Raw genomic sequence first — 14667 nt, forward strand, 5'->3', positions numbered from 1 at the left:
ATTCCGGTGTATACTGGTGATCAGTTGAGACATCCAGCCTGGTAGACTGAACAACTACTGGGTTCTTGGAATCTCTGTTGGTAGACAGCACTGTTGGACCACAGCTTGCAAGCCACTCTAAGAAATCCCCTTGGTTTCACACACAGAGAGGTCACAAGGGTTGTGCCTCATGTAAACAGCTGAACTTGGTAGTGTAGGGTTTACCCAGGTGGTACTGGTTTTGAGGCAGTATGGGGTCATGGCACTGGGAGAGGCCATCGATGAAGGTGCAGCCTCAGCAGGTCTGAAGGGGTCATGCAGAAAAGTTGAGGCTTGGCACCAAGAAGAGAGCCTCAGAGAGGCTGTTGGTGAAAATACAGGCCAGTTGCAGTAGAAGATGGCAGCGTTTTGGAGATGCCCAGTGCCATGAGATGATCAGCAAGGTCAGCAGCAGCTACAGAGTCAGCCGGTACTGGAAGACAGGTTGTGTTGCTGCTGAAGCCAGAGACTTGACCCAAACCCTTAGGAGGGACTCAGAAGATTGTGAGTGGCTCTGAGGCAGCAGACACTGTATTATTTATACAGTCGGAGTTTGGTTTTGGTTGATTTGATTGTGACTGTGCTCTGTGGTTCTTCCTTCTTGAAGTAAGGAGATTTTAAACTTATTTTTGATTTTAATAGGAGCCCATAGTTGAGAGACATTCGATTTTAAAAGACTTTGGATTTTAAAAGAGACTGGATATTTTAAAGAGCCTGGATTTGTAAGTGTCTGAATTTTTAAAGGTCATGGGACTTTTTACGTTCCACAAATGTTTTATATTGTGATGTCTTTATGTGTGATCTCAGGGATGGAAAAGAAAGGAAAGGCTGTGGCTTCACAGTGATGTGTTTCTGTGTCAAATTGCCAATCGGGTCAGTGGTACTGTCTAGTTTTAGGTCAACTTGACACAAGGCTAAAGTTATTGGAGAGGAGAGAGCTCCAACTGAGAAAACATCTTCAGAGTATCGGCTTGTAGGCAAACCTGTAGGGCGTTTTCTTAATTAGTGATCAGTGTAGGCAGGCCCAGCCCACTGTGTTTGGGGCCAGCCCTGGGCAGGTGGTCCTGGTTCTATAAGGAAGCAGACTGAATAAGCCAGTAAGCAGCACTCCTCCATGACCTCTGCATCAGTTCCTGTCTCCAGGTTCCTGCTCTGCTTGAGTTCCTGTTCTAACTTCCTTTAGTGATGTCCTGTGTTGTAGAAGTGTAAGCCACATAAACCCTTTCCTCAATGACCTGCTTTGGGGATGATGATTTATCACACCAGTGGAACTCTAAGACACTGAGGTTAGTGTACTTCACCTCAGGAAACAGGAGACATTGTTTACAATCACTATTTTACTGTCAAAAGCAGCAAAGTTTTACTTCTTGGATCGATGAAGCAAAGTCATACTGTGTATGAGTATCTACAAAATCCACTCTTCAGATTAAGACTACTTTGGACACATATCTTTAATGTTTTATAGTTGTAGTCAATTTTTGCTTTATTTTTTGAAACACGGTCTTACATATCCCAAGCTAGCCTTAAAATTTCTATTGTTAGACCTGAGAAAAAAACATTTCCACGACTGTCTGATTAAGCAAGCTTTATTTAGACTGGCTAAAAGGGCTGTCCCATCCTAAATTGGAATTTGAGAGAGCAGCCTCTCACTGGCTTTTGAGGTCTCTTTTGGGGGGGAAGGGTTACCGTTGATAGATAACAGCTGTTGAGATAATTGACTGTTAACACCAGGACAGAAGAGTGAGGACTCAGGGCTCAAGGCTGCCTGGGAGATATACAAGGTTAAGAATACACCATGTGGAAGGGGAGTCATCACAGGTGTTCATGAGTTTAGCAAGGCAAAGGAGTGGGTATACATCAGGGGGTTTCAAATCCAGCATAGGTTGAAAAACATGGTTTTCAGGATACCTTAGGCTTAGGAAACTGAGACTTACCCTTGTAAGGTATGGGGACTTGATAACAATGTCTCCCCGGTTTTGGTTTTACATTAGGTAGCCTAGGATGACTTTGAAGTTTTATTCTCCTGTTTACATTTTCCAAAGGCCCAGCCATGCCTGGTTTATGTGATACTGGGTATTGAACCTAAGACTTGATGCACGTTTCTGAAAGTATTCTACCAACTTCTACATTTCCAGCGCTAAGCAGAACTTTTTCTATTTTTTGTCGCAGACCCCTGGCTAAGACAAAGATTCTGAGCCATGGAAATAGAGGGTGCCTGGGAAGGACCACTTAAGGAAACACTGGCCACCTCACAGAGAGAGCTGAGGTGGGAGGGAGCCTGGCAGTCGCTGGCCTCACGTGACCTCACCCCCCCAGATTCCGCCCCCCCCAAACTTGAGGGGGGCGGGGGTGTGGGAGGGGAAGAGGAGGCGCATGCGCACCCCGTGTTAGTGATGGAGGAGAGAAGATGGCGGAAGCGGAGTGAGTGACTTGCTGGTGACTGATGTCGTAACCGGGGGGCGAGTGAGGGCTGCGACACGTTCCCCTGAGGGAGCTCTTAGGACTCCGAGGCTGGCAGTGCAGGGCCGAGGAGAGGCGGGAGCCACGGCGTGGTGGAGAAGCCCGACTAGGGGAGGAGGATGGCAGGTCCAGTCAGCCTCCCCTCGGGAGTGCGTGCGGCGAGGTCCGGTCCCGGGGCTGCGTGGTCCTAAGCGCACAGCTACCCAGCGGGGCCTCTGGGCTCTCCCCGGACACGAGCCCTGCGGCGCTTGGCCGGGGCTGTCATTCCAGTCGCGGGCCCCGCCGAGGTGCGCTGGGCAGGGCAGGCGCTGCCAGGCCTCCACGCTGGCTCCTGCGGGCCCGTAGCCGTCTGTCCGTCCGTCCGTGCGTGCGTGCGTGCGGCGGGAGCGCGGGGAAGCGCAGGGAGGCGTCCGGACAGCGGCCGCGGCCCGCGAGGCCGAGCCCCCCCCCCCCCCGGCCTTTCCTTGCAGTCCCCCCTCCCCCGGGCTCCGCCGCGGCGTGCCTCCCTCCCCGGAGGGCCGCATTCTTGTGTAGCGCTGTGATGCTATGCTCAGAGAGCGACTTGAAACTTCAGGTTCCTGGGTAGGCCTCTGGCATGCCAGAGCTGAACGCGGCAAGTATTTCCACGGCAAGCCCCTGCACTCCCCGAAGTGTTCTTTTGGAACCAGGCCTCGAAATGTAAAGCGATGGTTTGGCCAGTTGCACTCAACCGATGTTTGGAATTAATGTCTAGGTTCTCTGACCATTTTTGGTTAGTCAGAACTACTTGTCGTCGTCGCCGCCTGTGGGCTTGAGGAGCACAGCTGAGCAGAGTAAGACTTTGAAAGACCAGGGTTTACGGTGGTATCTTGGATGTCATTGGTACACGGTACGAAAATGTTATAACACAGAGTAGTTTCATCAAGATTTTACCTTTGCTGCTTGTGTGTAATATTGAGCAGTTAATATGATACTGTGGTTTGCTGTTTGGAAGGAAATAAAAAGAATAGCAGAAAAATCTAATAATGTATGAATTCAGCGTCTAGTAAAGGAAGTTAATAGTCCCATCTGTTTGTTTTTTTTTTTTTTCCGCCTTTCTCCCTTGTAAATTGGAGATGTTAATTCAGGGGTGGTGGGCTGGCGACTCCTAAGTCTCGTTGAGGCCAGCCTGAGCTACATAGTGTTACCCTGTTTTGTTTTTTTAAGAAAGAAAAGTAAACGTTCTTGTTAGTCTTGTCAAAGGTGGGAATGTCAGCTGGTTCAACTTTTATTTCTCAGGAGAAAAAGACAGACAAGGAGGGAGGAAACTAGTAAACTCTCATGTGGATTTCTGATCCTTGGGTGACAACTACTGGGACTGGGCTTTGGAGGGTTGAGTGGGTGCTGGGGATCAAACCCAGGTCCTTTGCAAGAACAGCCAGTGCTCTTAACTGTTAGAACTATCTCTTCAGCCCCACTAACATGTTAGGATCTTATTTTTAATTTTTATTAATTAATTAATTTATTTCTAGAGACAAGGGTATTGTGTAGCCCAGGCTGGCCTCTCACTTAATATGTAGCCAAGGATGACCTTCTGAAAGTGCTGGAATGTATATGTGCCACTATACCAGGTTTACTAAGACATTGTTTTAAATAACTGTATCGTAGCTACAGGTAAACTAGGAAGCTAGTCCTTAGGAATCTTCTAAGAGTGACTTTGAGGGGCGGAGAGATGCCTCCCAGTTAGGTGTATTTGTTCTTGCAGGGGACATGGGTTCAATTCCCCATACCCACATGGTAGTTAAGAACTGTCCCTAATTCCCCATATGAATGTACAAAGGGCACACAGGTACACTCACATACTCCCTTTCCCCCATAGACCCAAGAGCACAAAAATAAGCAAAGAACTCTGATATTGCTTAAGCCCTACCCCTTAATATTCTCTCACTACTTTATCTTTTGGTCTTAAATTTGTCTTTTCTTATTGAAAAAAAATTTTTTTTTCATACAACATATTTTGGTTATTTTTTTTCCTCCCACAATTTCTTCCAGCTTCTCCCCACCTCCCTACCTACCCAACTTTGAGTTCCCTTTCTCTCTTTTTTAAACAAAGAAGAAAGTATAAAAACAAAAAACAAAACTCCAGAAAGACCTTAGTGGTGGTAGTGGTGGCCCACATCTTTAATCTCAGGAGGCAGAGGCAGGCAGATTTTTGAGTTTGAGGCCAGCCTGGTCTACAGAACATGTTTCAGAACAGCAAGGGCTACACAGAGAAACCTTGTCTTGGAGAGAAAAAGAAAAGAAAAGAAAAGAAAAGAAAAGAAAAGAAAAGAAAAGAAATAGAGAATCCCAGAAACACCTCCCCATGAAAACTCCATTAAAAACAAAAATCCAAATAAATAAGCAAAAGAAAATTGTCAAAAAACAAAGCAAAATGTAGCAAAAAGTCCACAGAAATACTATTTAGTTCAGTTTGTTTTGGTTAATTATTTCTAAGTGTGGGAGCTGCCCTGAGGTGTGGGTTGATATAACTAGTGAGATTCCATTGGAGAAAATTGATTTTTCCCATTGCCAATGGGCATCAGTTGCAGATAGCTTCTTGGTAGGAATAGGACACCGTGCCCACTCCCACATCGCTTAAATCTGTCCCTTTTCAATAATGCAAACATAAACTTCACCCTAGGGTTCATCTCAGTTACTGTTCTCAGTCATTTGTATTTAGTTTAACTGATAGTAACTATCAAGTATTCTGTATTTAAGGGTAGTATGTTTCTCTTCTGTTTGCTGATTGAGGGCTAGCTTTATTTTTTGAGGCCTTCCTAGAACTGTAGGCTCTTAACTGACCATTTCTTTGTAGCTAGTATTCATCAAAGCTCATAGGTAGTAGTTTTCCCCAGTACTGATGGTTCGTGTTATCTACCAGGTTTAAGGACCACAGTACAGCTATGGACAGTGAGCCGAGCTCCGGGACGTCTGTGTCGACAACAGCCAGCAGCACCACCACCACCACCATCACCACATCCTCCTCTCGAATGCAGCAGCCGCAGATCTCTGTCTACAGTGGGTCAGACCGACATGCTGTTCAGGTATTTCAGCCGCACACGCCGGGCGTTAAGGCCAAAGATGGGATATTGTTCTGTGCCCAAGTCAGCTGTATGTGTTGATTTATATCCTCGGATAGTAGGATTGTAAAAGTTCAGGCTGGGAATGGAGCTCAGTGGTTGAATGTTTGCTAGTCTGTGTTTGATCTCTAGCATTGTGAAAAATCAAGTAAAAGAAAGAAAGCGTTAATTTTTGAAAAACCGATAAAGTTATTTAATAATTATACTATTCAGAGGACTTATATTTGTCAACAGGAAGCTTATAAGATTATGTGCCAGGAAAATTATGATTGAATGCCTCTAAATACAGCTTTAAGAGTGAAGATATTACTGGTGGGGTATTTAGAATAGCTGCTTTTCTGACTTACTTTATATTTGAGTGCAACATATACATTTACAGAAAACTTTGCACATTCAGGTGGTATAAGAACAGTAAGCAGGAAGGTTCTACAGCCTCTTGGGGTAGAGAGGGAAGAGAATAGTTTGAAAGGTTTTTAGTATAGTTATTTGATTGAGAAAGTAAAATTGATTTAGTTGAACTTTATACCAATAGAGACAACATGGCATTGTTTTAGAAAGACGTGTGTGTTTCGGTCTGATGGCTCTTTGTTTGAATTCAGTTGTCATCATTTGTATCTGTGTGCCCTTGGGTGAAAGAAGTCCCAGGAAACAGTAAAATGTGGATAACACTGTGTACTTTGATAGTTACTATAAGAATTAAAAGAAGTGTCTAGAATTGTGTGGGAGACATTACTGGCCTCTATAAATGACAGTAGATCCATTGAACAATTTTTATGTGCCAGGCATTTAACAAATGCTTTCTTTATGTAGATTATTTTGTTTAATCCTCCCAGACCTCTGTACAGTAGGGATTTTACAAATAGGAAAACCAGTGTTTTAAATAAGCTAAATAATACTTCTAAACTCACATTGCTGGTAGGCTTTCTGACTTCCGCTTTTTCCAGTAACTACTTCGAGTTCTTGCTGCTATATGCTTGTTTTTTACCTTCACTTTTCTAGAATTCTCAATTCTTATAATTGCATTTTGTTTTGTTTGTTTGTTTGTTTTTTTAATAACAGGATTTTTCTGTGTAGCCCTGGTTGTCCTAGATCTTGCTCTGTAGACCAGGCTGGCCTTGAACTCAGAGATCCACCTGCCTCTGCCTTTAATCTCAGGTGCTGGAGACTAAAGGTGTACACCACCACCTCTAGGGTTGTAATTGCATTTTAAAAGGTTTTTTTTTTTTGATGATTTATTTATTTTTATTTTACGTACATTGATTTTTCTGCTTACATGCATGTCTCTGTGTGGTTGTCAGATCCCCTGAAACTGGAATTACAGACAGGTGTGAGTTGTTATGTGGGTGCTGGGAACTGAACCTGGGTACTTTGGGAGAGGAGCCAGTGCTCTTAATTGCTGAGCCATCTTTTTAGCCCCCCATCCCCATTTTTTTAAAGACTGGGATCCAAATATTATTTTACTATTGCATTCTTCACTCTTTGTGCTACACTCTTCCCTTGCTTTGTTCCTCATGATAAATATTCAGTGAAAAATCTATGTAACTCTTCTGTGGTTTAGAATTCAGTTCTGAAGTCACTGTGGAGAACTGCTGGAGGGGAGACCTTGTCAGCTCACTAGAAATGCAGACTTGAGTGCACAGGAAGAGTATTATCTTGAAGAACATACAGATAGGGTGATATTTGACTGTGCCATTTATTTTTCACTTTCACTTATGCTGGATAAACTAAAAAATGTAATGCTACTAGAGACATTGCAGGTGCTGATATGTCTCATAAGAAGCCCAAACTCTAGTTATTGTAGGTCCTTGAATTTCCCATTTAAAATATTTTCAAAGCTACGTTCATTGAACCACTTAAGTAGTTCTTTAACTTTGAAGCTTTCTTTTTTAGTCATGTGGATTTTCGTTACCCTGGTTTCAATAGAGAAACAAAATGAGAATGCTCTATTGTGCCCTTAGCTTGTAATTTCAGTGCCAGGTATCTGGTTTGCCAGGTGTCTGGTAGAGGATAGGAGATGATGCTGCCACAGGAAATTACTATGCTGACAGAAAAGCCTTGAGTCTTCTCTTCTCTTGTCATGGCGTTAGATCATATATGGATTTATGTGACCAAAGAGGAATAGTGTAGTTCTGAGCCACTCAGTGTTTCATACATAGTCTTTTGCTATGAGGAATCAACTGGAGATCTGTGAGCAGAGTTTGCAGCAGGAACAGTCTAGCTTGAAAGAGAAGAACGCTTGCGAGTGAACAGTAACTCATGGAACTCTGAGTAAAGGGATCCATGGCTACATGTCAGTTACCCTGACTTATTATGGGTTATTACACTCCTACCACATTAGAATGTTTAAAACTCTGGTGTGCGGCTGAGATTAGCGTCCTGTGCTGCTGTAGTCACAGTGCCATTCTGAGGCACTTTGACTTGATTTGAACAGATAGAGAGAGGAGTTTTCTATTGTCTTTTTAGAAATATTTATCTCTCTCTTTAGGCTCAGATTCTACATCTATTAATAATTGCTCACTATAATTAATGATTTTTGACTTTATTTAAAAATTACTCTATTTTATTAAAAATGTTCTGGAGCCAAATGGATGCAGTATCCATGAAGGCCAGCAGAGGGCGTCTAGTCCTCTAGAACTGGAGCTATGGATAGGTTATGAGCCTTGTGGGTGCTGGGAACTGAATCCTGATGCTCAGGAGGAGCAAGTATTCTCAACAGCTGATCTGGCTCTCCAGTTCTGTATAGATTTTAATATATTTTTAATGTGTTTTTTGCCTGCCTGTATAATGTGTACCGTGTGTGCTGCTTGCCTACAGAGGCCAGAAGATGACGTCCAGTGCCCTGGAATTGCAATTATATGCAGTCGAGAACTGCCACATGGTTGCTAGAACCATGCTCAGGTCCTTAACCAACTCCCCAACTATAGGAGTTGTTAAAATAGTTCACCAAAGTCCCAGGAGCTGGCAAGGTAGCTCAGCAGGTAAAGATGTTTATCTTCCAGCCTGGCATTCTGAGTTTGTGTTCCAGAGCCCACATGGTGGAAGGAGAGAGCCAACTCCTAAAAGTTGTCTTCTGGCCTTACACACACATGCCATGCTATACCAATGCACACATAAATAAGTACATTTTAAAAACGATTAAGAGTATTCCTGTGTGGAAACAAAGAACCAGAGAATTTTTTAGAAATTTAAAAATTATTGAGTCATTTTCAAAGAGAAATACCTCTTTACTTTTATATAATGTTTAATATAATACTCATTGTAGAACTTTCAGACATATGTAGAAAGGACAAGCCAAACATTAACAGTCACCTCCAATATCCTTGCCTTAGTATCTCCTAAATAGTATCTTATTCAAAATGATTTTCTTCACTTTGTGATGTATTTGGTACTTACTGTATAGCTCAATATCTGCATTGTATAATACAGTAGGTATACCTGTAGCAATTTACATTAAATTTAAAATTCAACTTTAGTTTTAAGTTAAAACCCACTCTTTCCCCTAGCCATTTTTATGTCCCTGCTAGACTTGTGGCTGGTGGTCATTGCATTTGTCTGTATTACCATTTGTAATGGGTGCATGGTAAAGTTTTGAGAGGATGGTTTGACATAGACTCTCTTACTTTATCACAGGTAATTCAGCAGGCCTTGCACCGCCCCCCCAGCTCGGCGGCTCAGTACCTTCAGCAGATGTATGCGGCTCAGCAGCAGCACCTGATGCTGCACACGGCCGCTCTTCAGCAGCAGCATCTAAGCAGCTCCCAGCTCCAGAGCCTTGCAGCGGTCCAGGTGAGACCGGGCGGACAGTGTGTGTTAGACAGGGATTACTGGACGTCTGTGGGCAGGTGTTCTCGGAGAGCTCTTAGAGTCCTGTGCTTGTTGTTCCTGAGGAGATGGGTTCCTAGGCTGACACATACAAGTTCACCAGGAAGAGAATAGACATGTTGGTGTGTTGCTCTTTATTTAAGTTGGGTAAATGCTCTGTATGTGGTGTACTTTTGTCTCCAAAATTTTAGGTACAACATTGAATGTTTAAGGTTACATGAATTACATTTTTTAAACCAAAAGAAAGTTTTTTTTTACATAGGTAGTGTATCTTCATAAAGAACATCAAGAGAGATAAAATTACAAGTGGTAGATGAAGTAGAGTTGTTCATTCTTCTACACTTGTCAACGCCTGAGTTTTAGAGGTGCCACATGGCGGCACACACGGGTGTGTGTGTGTGTGTGTGTGTGTACCTTTCTAAAATCTGAAAGTAGTCCTATCAATAACTTGATTTTATGATTAATGTTTTTGTTTAAAAAAAACAGTATTTTCAGCCCAGTGGTGGTGGTGCAGGTCTTTAATCCCAGCACTTGGGAGGCAGAGGCAGACAGATCTTTGTGAGTTTGAGGCCAGTCTGGTCTACAGAGCAAGTTCCAGGACAGCTAGGTCCAAAAAAAAAAAAAAAAAGAGAGAGAGAGAGAGAGAGAAAGAAAGAAAGAAAGGAAAAAGAAAAAACAATTTTAATTAATATTGTTTAAACTTTTTATGAGATTTAGTTGTTAATCTTAAATCTGACCAGAAAATAATCTTAATTTGCAGAACCTGAAAAAAAATGTATTTCTGTTATTTATAAATACCAGCTTTTGCTTCTTTTCAATAGTGTACTATTTTTTTGTTTATTTAACAAAGATAGGGTCTTATTAGTTCTAGCTGGCCTAGCCTTCACTATCTAGACCAGGCTGATGTCAGTCTCATGGAGATTCACTTGTTTCTACCTTGCAAATTTTGGTATTAGAGGTGTATACCAATATGCCAACTTCAATAGAGAATTAAAAAATATTTTAAGTAATAATTATGTTTATGATTTAAGGCAATGGAAACCCACTGGCTATTGAAATAGCTCAAGTTTCAGCCCTGGCTGTCCTGGAACTCAACTCTGAAGACCAGGCTGGCCTCAAACTCGGAGATCTGCCTCCTGAGTGCAGGGATTAAAGATGTACACTGCCACCAGCCTGCTTCTTTTTCTTTCTTCTCTCTCTCTCTTTTTTTTTTTTTACAAAATTATTAATGTTTTTGATATGTTGTATGTGATTACACATGTGTGTGAATGTGTGTTCCCATGTGTGCACATGTAGAGGCCAGGGCAGGATGCCAGTTGTCTTTCTTCATGGTCTTCCTCTGTAGCTCTCCCTCCTGATTGCCTTGAAAACAGGGTCTGTCAGGAGCCAGAAGCTGACTGATGCAGCTAGGCTGCCGCTTGTAGGATCTCCCTGCCGTTGCCCTTCAGTGCTAGGCTTCAGGTGAAGCTTTGCATGGCTTTTTGTATGAATGCTAGGGATTCAGACGCTGGGCCCACAGGCTTCCAGAGCAAGCTCTTACCCACAGCCATCTCCCCCACTTAGTTTCATTTTCCTGATGGTGTAGGCAGCCCCACTTCAAAGGTAGTGGAAGAGTGAGACTGATGGTGAGTGTTTTGTTGTGGTAATCATTAATCTCAGCTGGGCTTGTGCCCTGCCTTAATCATCCAGTCCCATAAAAGACACAAGGCCTCTATGTTTATGATAAGCTTTCATCAGCACTAGAGTTGGATAGGTATCTACCCTTTGTGCTTTTATATCTACTTCCCTGCCAATAACCCCAGCTTTGACTAGCTACATTCTGCCTGGGGCACTCTTGCTCCAACTGGCTAGCCCTCTGCCTCATTTTCATGATTCACCTACCCCACGGCACCCTTCTCTCTCCCCTTCTCCATCCTCTCCTGGTCCTATCTCCTACCCCAACCCTGGGAACTGAAACTTTGCTACTTCTCTTCTGCCCAGCTACAGGCATCTTTAATTCTACCAACACTTAAATTAAGGAGCAAGGCTACTTAGTATCACATGGTGTAAATGAAGATTTCCTCATCCCTGGGGGCAACTGGATGGTGGGGCCAGTATTTAGCATTACAATACATAGCAACAGACCAAACCTCAACATTGTTTTTATACTCTGGAGAATGGTCTACCATACTCTTTTTTTTTTTTTTTTTTTTTTTGTCTTGTTTCTTTAATTTTTTGGGTATCTCTTTGGCTAGGGTATCTCTCCTGGCTGTCCTGGCATTCACTCTATAAACCAGACTGGTCTTAAACTCACAGAGATCCATCTGCCTCTGCCTTCTGAGTGCTGGGATTTAAAGGCATATGCCACCACCACCAAGCATATTTTTTGTTTTGAATGGATGAATTTATTAAGTACATAGCAAGTGAAAGTAAATGAATAGATTAATAGAAAGAAAAACATCAAATCAGGTAGTCAAAACAGACAGCAGTCCAAGCCCATTGAGGCAGTCAGTTGGAGTTCCTGGATGGGTAGCCTGCATGTCCCCTCAGGCAAGGTTTCCAAGGACCAGCACGAAAAACAGAAAAGTGATACCCTCCAACCAGAGGCTTGCAAACACCCCGCAGGAACCCTACTGGGGAAGCTCTGTTAAGGTTGCTACCTCTTGTTTCCAGTGGACGTGCCCAGCTGAAGCACTATCCCTTAGGCTGAAGCTTCCAAGTCATAGAATGCATGGCAATGTTTAGGGGTGAAATGATCAAATTGCTGCTCATAGCCCCCAGCCAAAACCCACCAGCGAAGTGAGTCAGTCATCTAGAGCTTTCTTTCAAGTGAGCCTTCTCTGCACGGCTGAGCTCCATCCATACCTACCCCCACGAGGCTGAACTTTCAGCCTTTCCCCTTTTATTTTATTATTTATTTACTTAAAGATTTTGTTATTTATTTATGTGTACATATGTGTGCTTGTATGCACACCTGTGTGCTAGTGCCTGTGGAGGCCAGAAGAGAGCATTGGCTCTCCTGGAGCACCTGTGAGCCACTTGCCATGGATGCTGGGAATCCAGCTTAACCACTGAGCCATCTTTCTAGACCCAGTACAGGCACCTGTATTTCATGGGCCAGACAATAATAATATCAGATAGGAATGGCTTATCTTCTAGTTGTTTTCCAGGACATGACATTTTTATTCTTGGGCAATTCTGCTTTATTCCTGTGTCACAGAGCTAGTAGGGTCTAGTGCATTCTCAGGCAAGGGATCTCAGTAGACCCTTAACAAAATAAACATACTTGGAGCTTAGGTGTCTGTGTGTGTGTGTGTGTGTGTATATGTAGGTGTCAATCCCACTTCTACTACTAGCTGCTCAGTGAGCTCAGATGGCATGTGACAGTTACCAGTATAATTGCATTGTGAGAGTGCAGCTAATAAAAGAAGAATATGGTCAGTGAGATGCTCAGGGGGCGAGGCTCCTGCTGCCAAGTGTGTCAACAGATCTGATGGACTGAGTGTGATCCCTGGGACCCACATGTGTTCAGTGAAGCGTGTGCGTACAGTAACAAAAAGTACATAGGGAAATGTAGACATAAGAATAGGCAGTGTACGGGAGGGGGCTTTGTTTTAAACCTTTCAGCTTTGGGTTTTCTTCAAGAAAAAAAAAAGCCAGGACCAAGCCATGTTGTCTATCAAATGATTTGTTTCATACATAGACTTTAGAATTTTTATTGTACTCTTAATGTGGCTCAAAAAAGTAGCTTTTGGTTTTGATTTTTTTCCCCCTGTCATGTTTTCTATTGACTGTCAAGCACTCGAAACATAAGGGAGATAAAGATGTTTGTCAACAAGCTGTCTCTGTCAAGGTTCTGCTCGCTCAAGGAAGTTTTCAACCTAATGTTTTTACAGACATATTACAATAGTTCTATTATTTTAGGCAAGTTTGTCCAGTGGAAGACCATCTACATCCCCCACAGGCAGTGTTACACAACAGTCAAGTATGTCCCAGACATCTGTAAGTATACTAAAATTTCTCCTGGATTTAAAAATTTTAATTGTTGTTTTCCAAAAGTAAACTTGTTATTAATAAAGCTGCTGTTCAGTTAATGAGTGTCTGGAAATAGGAGTAATTAAAGTTTTAAAAATCTGAGGTTTTTAAAAAGGATTACTTTTATTTTTATTATGTGTTCATCTGTGCTATGCAGGTTTTAAAAATCTTTTTAAAATTTTATTTATCTGTATTTTATGAGCATTGGTGTTTTGCCTGCATGTGTATGTCTGTGTGAGAATGTCAGATCTTGGAGTTATAGACAGTTGTGAGCTGTCATGTGGATGCTGGGATTTGAGCCCCACTCCTCTGGAAGAGTACTCAGTGGCCTTAACCACTGAGCCATCTCTCTAGCCTGTATATGCAGATTTAAGGAGGCTGGAAACATCAGATGGCTCTGGAATTAAAGTTACAGGTGGCTGTAAGCTGCCCACTGTAGGTGTTGGGAATTGGACTCTAGTTTTCTGCTGTAGCAGTCCATCCAGCCATTGACTTGTCTTCCCAGTGCTTGAGAATCTGAATGTTATTAAAGCCTTTTTGTATTTTTACACATCTTTCCCACTGAGTATGTTTAATGTCTTGTGATTCTCAATTTTTTTTAGTTTCAGAATTTATTGAAAGCCTGAAGTACTGAAAAGTATGTCATGTCTTTGAATGACTTAAAAACAACAAGCAGTAAACACACACACACACACACACACACACACACACACACACATTCCATTGGGGCGGGGAGTTTATTTTGAGAAAGGTATAAAAGAGAGCCATTTTTCTGTACTAGGTGGTGGTTTGAATAGAAACAACCCCCCAACACTCATGTGTTTGAATGCTTGGCCCATAGAGCGTGGCGCTGTTACGAGGTGTGGCCTTGTTGGAGGATGCTTGTTACTGTGGAGGTGGGCTTTGAGGTCTCTCTCATATATGTTAGGCATAGTGGAGCAGTCTCCTATCATGATGTCAGTCATGATGTAGAACTCTCAGTTCCTTCTCCAGCACTAGGTCTGCCTGCATGTCGCTATACTTACTATTATGAGGATTATGGACTAAACCTCTCAGCCTGTAAACCAGCCCCAATTAAATGTTTTCCTTTATAAGAGTTGATATGGTCATGGTGTCTCTTCACAGCAGTAGAAACCCCAACTAACACAGTATCCCAGAAACTAGATCATAAGACACCAGCTCTAGGAACAGATCATAGAATTGAGAACAAGACCATAAAACCCTCTCCCAAAAAGTATGTACTATTTTTTAGATAAAAGAAATCTGTATAGAC

At 42.6% G+C, this 14667-nt stretch overlaps 1 protein-coding gene across 9 annotated transcripts in view; it reads left to right on the top strand.

Annotated features, from left to right (window-relative positions):
* The first annotated feature begins 2421 nt into the window (after nucleotides 1-2421).
* Phc3 (polyhomeotic homolog 3) overlaps nucleotides 2422-14667 on the top strand; it is a 79897-nt gene continuing 67651 nt past the window's right edge. For 7 of the 9 annotated variants that reach the window (XM_028764632.1, XM_028764622.1, XM_028764651.1 and 4 more), the window contains exons 1-4: nucleotides 2422-2439; nucleotides 5360-5522; nucleotides 9189-9344; nucleotides 13284-13361. In XM_028764632.1, coding sequence (XP_028620465.1) covers nucleotides 2426-2439; nucleotides 5360-5522; nucleotides 9189-9344; nucleotides 13284-13361 — 411 coding nt within the window. In that variant the 5' untranslated portion in view covers nucleotides 2422-2425. Of the gene's footprint in view, nucleotides 2440-2989; nucleotides 3291-3325; nucleotides 3347-5359; nucleotides 5523-9188; nucleotides 9345-13283; nucleotides 13362-14667 lie in introns of those variants that run through there. The other 2 variants (XM_028764638.1, XM_028764644.1) reach the window with 2 other exon arrangements.

This window comes from Grammomys surdaster, unplaced genomic scaffold (genome assembly GCF_004785775.1).
Source record: "Grammomys surdaster isolate TR1022 unplaced genomic scaffold, NIH_TR_1.0 62, whole genome shotgun sequence".
In the NCBI taxonomy this organism is placed as follows: domain Eukaryota; kingdom Metazoa; phylum Chordata; class Mammalia; order Rodentia; family Muridae; genus Grammomys; species Grammomys surdaster.